Raw genomic sequence first — 16,194 nt, forward strand, 5'->3', positions numbered from 1 at the left:
GCTCCCTCCTGCCCCGGCATCGGCAGCAGCGCCGCAGAATCCTCAGCGAGTCAAGATGCGCCACTCAGTGTTTTTCTCGGCTGTTATCGTCTCCACAAGTGTTAATTCTGTCGGACTCTTTGCCAGCCTGTTTATTGCAGTGGTCAGTTACAAGACTGGGATGCAAAACCATAGACTCTCCAGTTTCGACAGGCTCCTGGTTAGCCTGGGCATCAACCGCTTCCTGTTGCTGGGATTGTTTCTTCTGAATGTTATTTGCTTTTTCATTTTCCCAAATGTTGTAAGGCCGGTGCCTGTCGCCACTTTTACCCTGTTGTGCTGGCTCTTCTTGGACTCTAACAGCCTGTGGTCTGTAACCTTGCTCAACGCCTTGTACTGTGTGAAGATTACTAACTACCAGCACTCAGCGTTTCTGCTGCTGAAGCGCAACCTCCCTGCCAAGGCCCCCCGGCTGCTGCTGGTCTGTGTGCTGCTTTCTGCCTTCTCCACTCTCCTGTATCTTGTGCTCCTACAGACATCACCCCTTCCTATGTTTGTGGTTGGGAGGAATGGCACCGAGTTTCACATTCATGCGGACCTCTTGTTTTTGGTGACCTCTTTGGTGTTGAGTTCATGTCTGCAGTTCCTCATCAACGTGACGTCTGCGTCCCTGTTAATCAGCTCCTTGAGGAGACATGTGCAGACGCTGCAGAGAAGCACTACTACTCTTTGGAATCCCCAGATTGAAGCTCATGTGGGCGCTATGAAGCTGATGATCTTCTTCCTGGTCCTGTATATTCCCTATTCCATGGCTACCCTGTTCCTTTACCTGCCTTCTCTAGGCATCGGCCTGGAGGCCAGATCTGTTTGTATGATTCTCTCCACCCTTTACCACCCGGGACATTCTGTGCTCATTATTCTCACACATCCTAAACTGAAAACTAAAGCCAAGAAGTGTCTTTGTTTCAACAAACAGTGGAATTCGAACGTTCGCTAGTGCCGGAGCCACCTCATAATTTGGGAGCAGGATTTTCTCTGTTGTCTGAGTTCTGAGATTTGAGGAGTTTATTCATGCGAGTGCATGAATTCAGTGCAATTTACATTACTTTTTCTGATATTTAAATTCAGGTACTCTCTCTATGGAATTTCAGAAATATTATTTCTCATGTATTCTGCGTGGGATTGCATTTCTGGGAAATGGAATTCACCACTTATTTCCATTGACGATTGAAGTATAATGGGATGTTTCCTCAACTAACCCAACCATTATAGTTTGTATCCCTAGTTAAATTTTTGCACTCCTACAAGGTGTCTGAGAGACACTAGTCTAGTGAGAGGAACAGAAGAGGGAAAGTTTCAGTGAGAAAAGGGGAAAGAGAATGGTGGAGGGACAAAAGTGAGCATTTGGCAGATGCACAGAAAGCAGGCCCTGGAGTTGCTTGATGCGACCAAGCTGTTACTAGCAAGAAAGGGTAGGAATGAGTTTGTAGGATTATTCTGTCAAGAGGCTAAAGGCTATAGCTGTTAAGGAGAATGAAGTGATCCGTGTTAATGAATCCCACACCAGGCTGCTTTCTAGGATGTTAAGACCCAGTGATGTAGCCTAAGGTGAAAAGGATGTGTCAGCTGGTGAAATGGACACAATCTGAGCACACATTGACCAGAGCTGTACCGATGAATGGAATCCACCGGAGAGCCTAGGGAATCACTGGACTGGTCGCGGAGTGCCTGGCTGTTAGTGAATCTGTGCCGTCTGTTCGTGAATTAGTGCACTGAATATATGGTAACTGAACAGTTTCCTTGGAGCATGTTTTGGGCAGGGGGATGGCAGTGGGGTGTTTTCGCTATGGGCTGTGGTGACAGAGAAACAAAATCTGAACATGGAATAGTTAGAAGTTGCAAAGGAAATTGGGGAGCAGTAATTTTTAGTTCTGTTGCTTTTTGGTGTCTATGAAATATCTAAGTAATAGTCATATATGTTAAACTAAGTAACCTTATTAACATGCTATTCTGTATTAAAAATCTCAGAAACCCCCAATTTACAATTTTCCTCATCTACCTGATTTTCCTCATCTACCTGCATGATTCTTGACTGTAATATTCAGTAAGAATGATCTATACTAGTGTTTTATACTGAGAAACCTGTGGATATTCATCATACTATATTTGAATCTTAGCTCTTAGGTGCTATAAAAGTATTACCCTGAGGAATTAAATCCACAGCATGACCTATGGACTCTAATAAATCAGTCACAGAAACCCTCATGGTTCCCTAGTATCAGTTTTTTTCCTACCCTGCTTCTCCATAGTAATAAAAATTTAGTTAAACTAGAAGTTGGGGAGCTACTTATAATTTACAGCTTCCGCTCACCCATAGGTATTGCCGGCCTGCACCCCAGTTCTGTGAGCATTAATAAATAAATCTTAAAAAAAAGAGCAATATCTACATAATAGAAAATTGCAATTATTTTTAGAGCTTTAAAATTGATGTGTAATTTCTAGATGGCGCCCCTACAATGGCTGTGCCCTCTCTTCCCCTCCCCTTTTTCTTCTTCCTCTGAACTGGAATGCCCACGAAATGACCACACAGCTGAGGTGTCTGCCTGGGGTGGTGGGAAAATTCTCCATCCTGGAGGGCGCTCTAGCTCCTGGAGCATCTTCACCTTACCCCCAGGACTGTTCACGAGAGAGCAGTCTCTGTATTGTTTCAGACATTCCAGTTTTGGGTCACTATTGCCACTTCAATAACTTAAGTTTTACCATAAATATATATGATAATGTATATGCTTATAAAGAAATAGTATGCAGTTAGTGAATGTCTTAATAGTTAAAGATCATTTTTTTTTCATTGCATGGAAAATACTGTTAATATACTGCTAAATGAAATGAAAATAAAAATGTATGTATGGTTTCCTAATATCAGTTTTTTTCCTACCCAGTTTGATACCAATTTTTGTAAAAAGCAATATGGACCCTCCCTGATGGCCCAGCGGGTTAAAGCATCACATTATGAAGCTCTCCGAATCCACTGCAGCATGAGTTTGATCCCCGGCCAGGGAGCTGACCCACATGGTGCAGCAGGCCTCTCCTGACGCACCCGTTCACTGCTCCCCTCAGCAGTGTACTTTGTCAATCTGTCTGTTCTGCTCCTCACTGTCACTGGTGACTTATCTCATCCACCACACCACTGGCCTGCACCCCAGTTCTGTGAGCATTAATAAATAAATCTTAAAAAAAAAGCAATATCTACATAATAGAAAATTGCAAATAATTATTTTTAGAGCTTTAAAATTTTTTCCTCAGGTTTTCTAAAATTAGCATATATTTCCTTTGTTATCAGAAATAGACATACTTTTAATTATTTGCAATATGTAGACATCCACCCATCCATCCAGAGGATAAATATAGGATGTTCTGATTTCAACACCCATTTTCTATTCACTAAGAAAGACTAGAAATAATTAGTCTTTCTGCTGGATTATCTGAGTTCTTTTCCTTGTATTGTCAAAGTCTACTGATTCATTTCTTGATTTTCCTATATTGTTTTATTCTCCTTCTCTAGAGTGGAGGTCTGATTTTTTTGAAATGATTTATTTATATATGCATACAAGAACTAGGGTACAGGCCAGTGGTGCAGGGTGTTGAAAGGATTCATCAGAGACAGAGTGGGGAGCAGAACAGGCAGACTGACTGAAACACACTGCTGAGGGGAGCAGCGGGGAGACAGGAGAGGTCTGTTGCGCCATGTGGGTCAGCTCTCTGGCCGGGGATCAAACTCGTGCTGCAGTGGCTGTGGATAGGTTCATAGTGCTGTGTTAAAACCCCTTGTGCCAGCAGTGAGGGCCCTTGGAGGGTCTGTTTTTAATAGGACTTTTGCAGGACTGTTTTTGTTATTTTAAGAATACCTTGAGACTTTTTAGGCATTTGCCCAAATTTACCCTTGGGGAGAGTTTGAATAATGCTGTGTGTTTGGAATTTTGCTGTTTCCAATATGTTCTGTTACTGAGAACTTACAAAGCAGTCATTTTCAATAAAGCTTTTAGAGCTTATCTCTTTAAATTATGATAAAGTATAGGCCTTCTATAAATATGCTTATCTTGCATCTCCCTTCCCTGACATTCAGAAAAAGAGAGATTTTAGGGATGACCACATTCTGAAATGACAGGTGGATGTCAGGCAGTGTCTGTAGCCATCATCAAACATCCACTTTGTTAACGTAACTTGGGGGCCACCAACAGGTTGTTAACATAACAACCGCTATCAGCTCAGCATTGCATTATTTAATCGGTGCCTCACACTGACCCCTTCTTTGGTAGACTTGGTAATATCACCCATTGTACAGATGAGAAGACTGGTGCACAGTCAGCTTATATAACTCACAGCTCATGTTAAGGAAGGGAGGGTGGGTAAGAGTCTCATCTTCATTCATCTTCTGTTTGTAAAATCTGTCCTTTTTCCATTATCCCACAAGGTAGGTGGAGAGGCATAGGAGCAAGTAGGATCTTGCCCAGCATGAAGCATTATTTCCTAAGACAGAGAGAAAATATCCAAGAGGATATCTGAATCAGGATTTGTCTGGCCTGAAAAATACTTACCCACTATCTGTCTGTCTCTCTCGGTGTGGCGGGTGTGCGTGTGTGTGTGTGTGTGTGTGTGTGAAAATCGGTTGGTACTTTGTTTCATTAGGTGAAAATATTGCGTGTCTTGTAGACATTGGACTTTGACGTCTTGAGACGTCTGGGTGATATGTTTTTAAGCCAGTAGGTAGTACAACTTAAGGAGAAACCGTTTTAAAATTTCTTTTGATCTCTGCTACTTAGGAAGGAACAAGCCGGTAGAACGATGACGAAAAAGCAGATATAGCTCATGTACAACTAAATGAAATGTTCACTATTTCACAGCTTCTAAATTCCTTTATAGTGCTTAAATTTCACTAAAGCCGGTGTGGCTTTTGACCTTCCTGATCATTGTTCCCAGCACTCTGTTCAGTGTTTCATTAAACAAAGGAGAAAGAGGAAGGAGACATTGGTGTTATTTAATTTTTAAGAATTATACCTATTTTTACATCATTCATACATCGTGTTCTTTACCCACTCATGCATGGCCCCCAAGGAGTTCCCACCACCCACCCCCAGTTCACCCGTGCACCATCACGTAGTCCCTTGCGCTCTTCCCATCTGTCTTAAACCACTTTCTCCCCCCCAACCCGAACAACATCTCCGGATTAAGGTTGCCTGGAAATTTTGATTTTTGCTTTGTTCTAGACAGTCGTGTTTTAAAGCATGCATCTCGTGTAACTTTTCAGCAGCCTCAAACGCCAAAGCATTCAGGTGAATGTGATGCTCCTTAGTGACGACATTTCAAATCACTTCCCAAGTGTTCTTTTGGACAAGTCCAAGCTGGAGATGGACCTTCCAGCCTTGCAGGCCGGTTCTCAAAGGGCTGAATGTGGGAGAAGCATGAACATTTGTAAGGCGCTTTTTTCGATATTTGTATGTCCTGCCTCCCATTGTTCCTGAGGGGGAGAGTATAAGAGGAAGTGATGGTTTGACAACACTCCCCAGCAATTTGGATAATAAGCCCCTGTCTAGTATTATTTCCTGAGAAAAACAAGGTGAAAGCAGACTCCACATATATGTGAGGATTTGCCTGGCATGGAAATTTCCAACAAGGAAAGAAATGAGTTGGTGGAGGTGGTGGAGTGTCTGAGACTCTTTGTCCCCGATCACGGATTACTGGGGGGCAGAACAGGCAGGGTCTCAAGGTGGGAGCGGTGGCAAGTGGAAATTCCTAGAAAAGGGGAGGGACACTAGGAAGACGTGGGAATCAGAGTTGGGTGCAAGTCTTCCTGTGCTGCCTTTAGCAGAGGTTTATTTTATACATTTCAAGTGAGCAGTGGGATGACATTAGCATATGAATTAGGCTGAGATCACAATCACCTTTTTTTTAAAGAATAGTCTGGGGTCGTTTTGACCTTTAGTTGAGATTATAACATTTAAAAAATCAATCTATCAAGATTAAATCAGGTACATAGATTCACAAAGTTTAAGACTAATATTACTATATTTGCCACAGTGAAGAGTAACCAAAATAAAGTCCCTTAAACTTTATCTACTACTTAATGGCTTTTATTCTCATTGAGACGTTCTGGGGGTAAAGTAGAGTGAGGGCAGGAAGAGGAAATTTCTTGTAAATCAAATTACGGTAAAGTTCTTTGAAAACTTGTTAGAAAGTTTAAGTGACTTTTTTTGAAGTCTCCCGGGTAGAAAACTTAATTAGCTCTGAATAGGAGACATGGGTGAATTTCCATTTCTAAAGGCTAGATAGTAGAAAGTTTAAGTAGTATTTTAGAAACTGAATAGAAGACTTTGTGAGATAGTAGAGTGACGAGATTTGGGTTCTGTTGCATCCGGGCAGTAAAAGAATATGTTCCAGTATTGTCTCAATATTGACTTTACAATAACAGCCAATTGCTTTTATTAATCGGCCAGTTGTCAATCACTTTTGACTTCAAGAGGAATTTATCACCTTGGTGCAGTGGTTGTTTGTCTAGGCCAGGCAGCACCTTAGGAGGCTAAGGAATCCAGTTGTAAACTGAAGGTTGCTCAGCATATTTTGATATTCCGATTATACAAAAAAGGGAGGTGACAACATAAGTTAGCATGGAAATTCTGATTTTTCAGGGCATTTCCCCTCCATCCATTCCGTGTCTGTCAACAGAGGTTGCATAGCTTGTGTCAGGGGTGGGCAGGATGGTGGGGAAGGACTACCACGAGGCAGCACAGTTGGCATGCCACCCCATGCTGGGGGAGTAGCTGTGAGGTCAGTCAGTGGGGACACGTGGAAATATCACAGCAGAGCAGTGCATTGCGCTCTGACTTGGCTGGGCAACAGTGTGACTCAGTAGGAGGGAGCCGTGGGGGGATGACTCAGGGCTGCTCTACCTGTCTGGCAAGCAAATGTTGCAGCTCAGGTGCTCCAGTGGGTCCTCACTTCATGTTTGTATACTACCTGAAACGTGGCACCTTGACTCATATGGCATCAGACCGACCCCATGAAGACCTGGGTGGAGACGTCACAGTTCATGGTTTCTCACCTGTGCACTTCCAGTCTCAAGACATGACCCCGGCTGAGAGGCCAACAGTGTGTTCAAATGCAGGGGGAAACTGGGCGAGAGAAGGAAAAAGGCTTTCTACAGTCACAAAACTGGGGCAGGAAGAGCGCACGGGACTGTGGGGATGGCACACGGCTGAAGTGGTGGTGGGAAGTCCATGGGGATTACAACCGAGATGAAAAAATGTACAACATGAAGAAAGATGTACAAAAATATGGAAAATAAAAAGTCACAAATGGCTGCCTGTCCTCTCCCACACCGTGTCCGTCCAGTCCTACAGGATGGCTGCAGTGTCCAGTGGCCCAGACTAAGAGCAGCTTGTGCAAGATGGTGCGGTCCCTTGGGTGAGAGCCTGGAGCTGGCGGCACACCAGTGAGTGGTGGGTCAGCACCCTGTTGATGGTGGCAGCTGGAAGTAGCCCCAGGTGGCACTGCTGAGGTGACACCACCATAGCCAGCAGTAATGATCTGAAGGCTGGACAGGACAGTGTCAGAGGTGACAGCATCAGGAAGTGGCGCCAGACGTGCTGGAGGAGGGGCAGTGGGCAGGCAGTGGTGCCGGAGGATCAGGAGAGCTGGGCAGTTCTCAGAGCTGGTGCCGGAGGCTCGGACACTGGCATGCAGCACGGGGGGTGCCAGCTGATCGGGCCCCAGTGTACAGCCCTTTCAGAGGGCTGGGCACAAGCCACCGGCACGTCAGCAGTTAATGTGGAGCCTGAGCTGGAGGCAGGAGAGCTGCCAGGCTGCGGTGTGGAGATCAGGCGGCGACAGTGACAGCTCAAGCCAAGAGCTGGAGAACCGAAGACAGCACCTGCATGTCTTGAGGATCTGCAGCGAGGACTTCCCAGGAAAGGTGTCTCAGTGAGGCTGGAGAGCTGAGTGCCCAGGCTCATACCCCGTTCAGGGTGCCCTGGTTTCAAACTGTTTCCAAAAAATTGTTAAAAAGAAAAAAGATTTATTTGTGTATACAGAACTGGGGTACAAGTGCAGGGGCGGTGAGAAGCTTCACCAGAGACGAGAACAGAACAGAATAGGCAGATTGGTGAAGAACACTGCTGAGGGAAGCAGTGGGAGACAGGAGAGGTCTGCCGCGCCATGTGGGTCACGTCCGGGGATCCAACTCAGCACGTAAGGGACTGTGGCTACTTGCAGTGCTGCACTTTAATCCTCTGTGCCACCAGGGAGGGTCTGTTTCCAAAGTTTGGTGGCACTGGTGTGAGCCCAATCCTGATGGTGCATTTTCAGAACCACTAAGGTTGTAAAACCCACTCCCATTGAAGTATCAAAACCCAGCCCTGTGCTGGCGTCGGCATCAAGCCCAGCTCGTGCCAGGGGTAGGGTGGGCAGTGCCAGGTGCACCAGCTGCACCTCTGAGCCAAGAGCCGTGGGGCTCTTGTTACCAGATGAAACTGAAAGAGCTGTTGTCTTTCAAAGTCATCTAATATCTCCTTTATCTCATCAAGGTTATAAGGAAACATTGTTGGACAGAATGGTGTTATTTGAGACCATGCTGTATTGAGTTGATTCATAACATTTCTGACCTGTTTTAAATACAGGAAAATGCATTTGTCTCAGTTTTGCAGTATTTATAGCTAGGAAATGACTATCATGATCTGAATCCAGATATCTCAGAGAATAATGAAATACATTGGTATTACTCAGAAAATTTGTCTCTAATTCTCACCATCCCTCATTTTCTTTGACTGCTCTGTGTTTTTATAGCTTTGGGGTAATCTCTCTTTCACCTTTATTTATTATTTATTTATTTGTGCATACAGAACTGGGGTACAGGCCAGAGGTGCAGGGGTTGTGAGAGGATTCACTAGAGACAGAGTGGGGAGCAGAACTGATGAAGTACACTGCTGAGGGGAGCAGCGGGCGGGTCAAGAGAGGTCTGCTGCGCCATGTGGGTTAACTCCCTGGCTGGGGATCGAACTCAAGCTAGAGTGGCTCTGGGAAACTTCTATGGTGCTGCACTCAAACTGTTGCACCACCAGGGAGGGCCCTCTCTTCCACCTTTAATCTTCCTTCCTAGGGGTGCTGGAGTTGTGCAGAGCTGACCCCTTTCTAAGATGAATTTATCTTAGTTTTCCTGCTGTGAATAAGAGTTGACTTCTGGCACTCTCCTTCCTCATTGAAAGGGGAGACTGAAGTGAGCAGTCACCAAGAAGGAAAGAATAATAAGATGTAACTAGAGAATGCTGTTTTCTGGGCACCAGGCTACCTGTACGCTTCATCATCACAGTAGGCCTGGCAGGCAAATGTTCACATGGAATGTCTGTAAAGAGGTTCTTGAAGCTCAGAGGGGTTACTAGATTCGCCTGAAGACACCGCTCCTGAGCAGCTGGGTTGGCCACGGCTGCTGGTGTAACAGTGGGAAGCCAGCCCAGATCTGTCTTGCTTGGAAGCACGTGGCCTTTCTGTGAGTGACATGGTTCCCCTTAAGCCCGGCCTGGGCTCTGGCTGTGAGTTTTGTTCCGTGGGGGCTGGAGCTGTCACGAGCTGTGGATTGCTGTGTCCAGACAGCCCTCTCTGCTGTCTCCGTCCTTCATCTTTTCTTCACATGATCTTGCAACGTTCAGGGGAGAAATCTTAGTCCCCTAAGTCTCTGAGGCACACTGTTCTCAAATTGCTAAAAATGTGATTTTTGTACAAACTGCTTTGTATACTTTTCAAAAGCGCAATGTTTTCATTTTTTGCTTTTTTTTTTTAACGCACAAATTGTAAGGTCAGTACAGAGAATTTCCATATTCCTCTTTGTTTTTCTGCTGCTAGCATCTCACAGAACCTAGTCTATTTGTCAAAACTAAGGTGTTGGCATTGATACACAAACTATCTAAACTCCAATTCTAATTTCATCAGTTGCCCCCTCCTGTTCTCACAGGAGAGAGAGACACTTGTGTTTCGGACACTCTTGTTTAGGAGTGAATCATAGTGTGTCTCAACTGCCTATATAGACTTTCTTCTTCTTTTTTTTTAGATTTATTTCTTTATGCATACAAACCTGGGTGACAGGCCAGAGGTGTGGGGTGAAAGGATTCACCAGAGACAGAGTGGGGAGCAGAACAAACAGATCCACTGAAACACACTGCTGATGGGAGCAGTGGGGAGACAGGAGAGGTCTGCTGCGCTCTGTGGGTCACTCCCTGTCAGGGATTGAACTCGTGTTGCAATGACTGCAGCGAGCTTCATAGTGCTGAGAGTTAACCCCTTGCGCCACCAGGGAGACCCCTGCTTAGCTGTTCTTAATAGCGGGAGTAAAGTGGTCTGTCAGGAAACCATCCTTCTGTTTCCTGTAATTTTTTGTGTGTGTCCACGCCAGGCCTTCTGGGTACCTGGCAGTTAATGACCTGCTCCATTTGAAGTTCCTCTACCTGGGGTCTGGAGGTCATGTCTGCCCTCAGAAATCGTCCATAGATCTCTTCCCTCCATTGGGCCACACCTCATCCGGGGTTTGTACCAATGGAGGAGTGTGACCTTTTCTGCCTCTTCACAGTCACAGCTGGGGTTTGCGGGCAGCGGGTCTCGCTGAGTGACGAGCAGAATGTGTGCCCTGGGCTGTGCGTTGCTGGCCACTGTGATCCTGGGTTTGGCCCCTGCCTGGCTCATAAAGCGCTCTGTAATCTGGATGAGTAGAAATCCTGCCTCCAATCCCAGTATGTGTTTAGTAGCAACTGAGGGGCCAGGAGGCAGTGGCTTCCTGCCACTTTCTCAGAAGTGCTGGGATCAGAGTTCGGGCTGCCCATCACAGAGTTATTCAAACATACCTGCCTTGCTGGCCTGACTTTCGTCATCCTTTCTGCAATTGCTTGTTCTTCTTATCTGCTTTGGACTGTACTGGTTTTCTGCTTTTATGTCGACACACAACTTCCCTTTGGAATTAACTTTTGGGAAATGTAACTTTTAGGGATGGGATAGAAAATATTGGAGTATCACACATACAGAATAGGAAAATACAACTTTGTGTTCCCAGTATATATAGAATTTATAAATGTATTTAGGTTGTGAAGTGTATGTTTCATGTATACTTTGAGATCTGTTTTACATATAATAAAGCTATATTAAAGTCCATGTCTATCTATGTACAGTCCATGTGTATTTATATTCACACACATGTCTTCATATGTAAATATTGTTGTTGGTCGTGGTGTAAATTTGTAAGCCCTGTGTTAGATCAGGAGCTTTCTTTGGTATCCATGGGTGATTCTGTCAGTCTATTATGAACTTATCAGTGCAATGGACCTGCACTCTGAAAAAAAATCCATATTTTGAATAGCTTACATGCTGTAGTTTCTCTTCTTCATGTTGTTGTCATTCACACATTACAATAGTTAGGGATTATTGATGCTATGACTTCCAGAGAAGTGAAAGCTCTCTAACTGATCCGCTAGTGGTACAACTGTTTGTTCTAGCCCAGAAGCAAAGGCCATGATTGAGCTACTTTATGCCCTTAAATCTCCTATCAGGGTAACTTTGGTGGGGCCTCGTGGTGGAATTCTGGTCTAGTGTGCCTGCCTGAGCCCTCCCTCCTGAGAACTGAGACTTCACACTCTTTAAGAGATTCCGTATGACTCTGTTCTGGATGGCTCAGGACTCTATCTGCCCCCTTTGAAACCGAGCCCAGGGCTCCGTCTTCTCTGTCAAGCACATCTCTTCCTTCTCTGTGTGACACCAGACACTACTCTATTTGCATTTTAGCAAAGAGCTTCTGCGTTTCCATCATACTTGGAACATGACAATCCGTGTCACCTGTGACGAGGACAGAATCATCTGGAAGAAGCAGGGGGAGTACACTACGCCACTCTCTACAGCAACCTCATTTGGGCAGAGACAAGTCACAGGTGTCATGAAGCCATAAGCAGGTTGAGAGAAATTTCAAACCGCAAGGAGATTGTGCATCAGCAGGAGGAAGGAAGGTCAGGCCCGCGGGAGCGGACATGTCGGGCCTCCCGGAGTGTGTGTTCCTGCTTCTGTCTACCACTCAGTTCATTCTGGGGGTGCTGGGGAACAGCTTCATTGTGTGTGTCCACGGCCGCAGCTGGCTCCAGAGCAGGAGGATCTCTTTGTCTGACTTCATCGTCACTACTCTGGCTCTCTCCAGGCTTATTTTGCTGTTTTCTCTCTTGGCTGACGGTGTTTTAATGGTGTTTCCTTCTCAAGTATGTGACAGGGGAGTAGAAATGCATTTTCTTGAGATTATCTGGACTTTCACAAATGACCTGAGCATTTGGCTTGTCACCTGTCTCAATGCCCTCTACTGCCTGAGAATCGCCAGTTTCTCTCACCCCACATTCCTGTGGCTCAAGTGGAGAGTCTCCAGGTTGGTCGCATGGATGCTGCTGGGAGCCCTGCTCCTGTCGTGCGCCAGCACCATGTCCCTGATCCATGAATTTAAGATCTGTTCTGTTTTGATTGGAATTGATGCCACAAGGAATATGACTGAGCACTTCAGAAAGAAACATGAATATGAACTGGTCCACGGCCTCGGCATTCTGTGGAACGTCCCTCCCCTCGTCGTGTCTCTGACCTCCTGCCTCGTGCTCCTCCTCTCCCTGGGGAGGCACACGCGGGAGATGCGGCAGCATGGCGGCAGCGCCGGGGACCCCAGCACCGAGGCCCACCAGAGGGCCATCAGAGCCATCCTCTCCTTCCTCCTCCTCTTTCTGCTTTACTTCCTTGCCCTTTTACTGATATCATCCAGTCATTTCCTTCCAGGAACTGAGATGATTAGGATGACTGGAGTTTTAATTAAAATGTTCTATCCCACTGGCCACTCATTTATTCTCATTCGGGGACACAACAAGCTGAAGCAGATGTTTGCGGAGATGCGGTCCTGTGAGCCTTGTCGTCTGAGATGTGGGACCAAAGCGGCCTTTTCTCCCTAGTGGCAGAAGGCCCAGGAGGCCACAGGTGCTGCTGCTCTGCCCTGTCCTGCTCCAGGGAGCGTCACGGCCTCTGGTGACTCGAGAGGGGACAAACAGACTCTGGGAAATGTCAGGGCAGGCAGAACACGGCCATTCTATAACTGTGGAGTGGTATTTTCATTATCATCAGCTCACTATAATGAGCTAGTTATTCGCTTTAATTTAAATGCTATATGATAGTGATAAAGTGATGTCAATAAAATAGTATAGCAGGCTGGAGGGAGAGGACAGAAGCATTGTGGTCCTACAGACTTGGTTCGAATTCACTTGTTTTCCCTTTTCCAAGGTTTTTGCCATTTGGGAATTACTTTCATTGCCTCTGAAATGTGACGGTGACATGAATCTCAGGTGTATTAGAGATTTTTGAGGTGACATGCGTCAGCTGTTTAGCTCAGTGTATTCCTCACAGCACTCAATAGCTGAAGCTACTGTCTTACTAGCGGTAAGTTGTCCAGCACCGGCAGTCCCCCAGGATAGCATTTTCTAGCAAACCCTTAATGACTGTCAAAAGCTATGGAATGGCATGAAGACCCTTTGGGTATGAAGCCAGGTTCGGCGCAAGTGGATAGTAAAGTCATCCCACGTCAGCTGGCCTTGCGTTCTTTTATCATTCTGCTACAGTGAACTTTGTAGTCATTTTTAATTTTTCAGAGTGAGCAAAACTTCTGGTTTTCTTGTCTTATTATTGTTATTTTGGTGTGTGAACAGTTTCTTATTTAAAATTAACCAAGATACATATCTGCTTTAAGATTCCACACCTTTAAGAAAACAATGTAAGCAGATTTATAGGTTTAGTCAATTTTATTTTGATGAAATTGCATAGATATCAGTTTGCTTTCACTGGACAGCACTGACATATCAGCAAGAATACTGTTGCTTCAGACCACGGTGGCGCCTCAGCCTTGTGAGCATGTGACCCCTGACCCGCGTGCCTAGCATTAACACGCCCGCAGGTGTAGGTAGTTGTGGCGAAGCGTGTGACCCCTGAACCAGACAGCCTGGGCCCACGCCCTGGCCCTAGTAAAGGCGGGTGGCCCTGGGGATGTTTCTAAACCTGTCTGTTTTACTTTCTTCATTTGTAAAATGGGAACAGTAGTAGCATTTTGATAGGCTGTTGGGAGGAATTAGTGAGGTCACGTGTAAAAGCTTGGAGACCCACATGCAGTAAATAAATGTAGCTGCCATTGTTGTTAGCTTGGGAATGGGACTCTGTTTGCCATTGCTTGAAGGGTCAACACATTTCTTGGCATTTGGTCCTATGGATCCCAAAATAATTGCAAGGTTGTTCTTCTATTTATGTATTCGCTTCTAAAATTACAAATATAAAATATCTTTTGGTCTCTCAAATGGATACTTGCCTCTTGAAGCTGCTAGAAAATTCCTAGTTCTGACTTATCTTAAAATTGTCTTTTGAAAATCTACATGTTGAAACTTAAAAGAGTGATTTAATAATTCATTTAAAATTCTTATAAGGCTTCTGAAGTGAGTGCTTCTGTAGCTAGTAAAAGTCTGTCCTTTTCAGCACAGGGAAGTTGATGGAAATCCATGCTGCCTTGATTGACATCTGCTTTGCTAACCCTGAAGTCTGATCATTAGTTCAGCCGCCCACTCTTGACCACATGTTCCTGCTTTCTGTCACTTTGACAACTTCTCCGCTTAGCTATGAGTCCTACTTCCATTCCTTCCTTGAATTTTTGATTCTGCCTCCTGGTTTAGGTGTGGAGATTTTCCGGTTGTTCAGTTTAGCATAACATCACTAGATTTTGGTTTTGTTGCTTTTTTACTTCTTGGTGCCTTTGCTTTGACTTCAGAGGAATCCCTCCCTTCTCGTCCTCCTGTGATCCCTGAATCTGCGCTGACCCAGCAGAGTCAGATCAAGTGCAGTGAGGTCACCGAACTTACCACTCCTGGTCAGGTCGTGGAAGGCCAGCTTGAGTGAAGGTGGAATCTTCTTCTCTGTCTCTCTTTATGCTCGATTTGGATGCATCTCAGGGAGATATGGGCTCGTGTGACCAGCATATCTGTGGGCTGCCATTTGTGAGCGCTGGGCTGGCGGGCGTCAGGTAGGGTGTGTTTCTGTCCTGAGGGACCCTTTGGTGGTGATGGTGGCTTGTCTATTTGGAAGAGGACCTGGTTTTCTGAATCCCCTGGGGGAATGCCTCAGCCACCAGTTCGTGACTGAAAATTGAGTTTTAGATGTTGCTCCAGATTATTTATTCTACTCAGAGGTGGCATTTATAGTAATTTAATTCAGTGGCCTCTACTGTAGGTGATGAAGGAGACACCCACGTTGCAACAGAGTCTTCCCCTGCATCGCTGCTTTGCTTGTTCACTCTGTGTGGCTGGTTTATCGCCTCTGGGCGTGTGTCAGGCAGCGCCCACTTGTTTGTGCAAAAGGCCCCGGGAGCCCCTGGCTCTGACCCAGGGCTTCCTGTAGGCTCGCCTTCCGGGGGTCTGTCCCCGGGCCTCGTGGGTGTGTCCCCCACTGTGCCTGCTAATCTTGCGACCTTGCCCACCCTCCCCGTGTGTTCTGTGTGTGTTTGGCAACGGGCCTTGGTGTGCTGTGCCTGGATTCCCGCCTGGGACGTGCTGGCTGTATCTGGATGTGCACCTCGGCTCCACGCCTGCTAGCATAGACAAAGGAGGCCAGAGGAAACAGCCATATGGGCTTTCAGCATGCACCTAGATCATAAAGGAAACGAGCTTGATGGCTGATGCTTATTTCCCAAACAAAATCAAATCACAGCAAGTTGTGTTTCGAGTTTATATATGTAACTAGTGAGGGAATCATCATGAAAGATGGAATTAAGTGAGAAAGACTTTCTTTGTTTTTAAATTGATCTATTTGATCTAGGGATCTAGGTGTTATTCATAGTAGGTGCTTAGGGATGAGAGGGTCCCGTTGGCCTGGCTGGAACACTGGTGGGAGACATGGCTGCAGCACCGACAGGTGAGAGGGGACAGGGAAGTTGGACTTAGCTCCCGTGGGTGCTGTTGGCGCAAGGGCAGTAGGAGTGAGTGTGGAAATCCTGCCTTGTTTGGGGTTGCTGTGAAGACAGCAGCATCTGCTTGGGATAGGGGAGACCGCTGGCGGGCGGGAACGTTGCCGCTTGATTTGAAGGCCTCGGACCTGCCCCGTGTCCTCCCTCCAGCTGTCCTGGCCCCGGGGGAGAGCGCC

General features: G+C 45.9%; 2 protein-coding genes across 2 annotated transcripts; both read left to right on the forward strand.

Annotated features, from left to right (window-relative positions):
* Window positions 1-55: 55 nt before the first annotated feature.
* LOC101630648 (taste receptor type 2 member 4-like) lies at window positions 56-976 on the forward strand. The gene has a single exon (XM_004677220.1). It carries the CDS (start codon window positions 56-58, stop codon window positions 974-976), a length of 921 nt encoding a protein of 306 aa, XP_004677277.1.
* Window positions 977-12,029: 11,053 nt separating this feature from the next.
* LOC101630869 (taste receptor type 2 member 3-like) lies at window positions 12,030-12,977 on the forward strand. Its single transcript, XM_004677221.1, has one exon. The coding sequence runs from the start codon at window positions 12,030-12,032 to the stop codon at window positions 12,975-12,977; it is 948 nt and encodes a 315-aa protein (XP_004677278.1).
* The last annotated feature ends 3,217 nt before the right edge of the window (window positions 12,978-16,194 follow it).

The sequence above is a fragment of the Condylura cristata genome, unplaced genomic scaffold, assembly GCF_000260355.1.
Source record: "Condylura cristata isolate star-nosed mole 26May11 unplaced genomic scaffold, ConCri1.0 scaffold00005, whole genome shotgun sequence".
Lineage (NCBI taxonomy): Eukaryota > Metazoa > Chordata > Mammalia > Eulipotyphla > Talpidae > Condylura > Condylura cristata.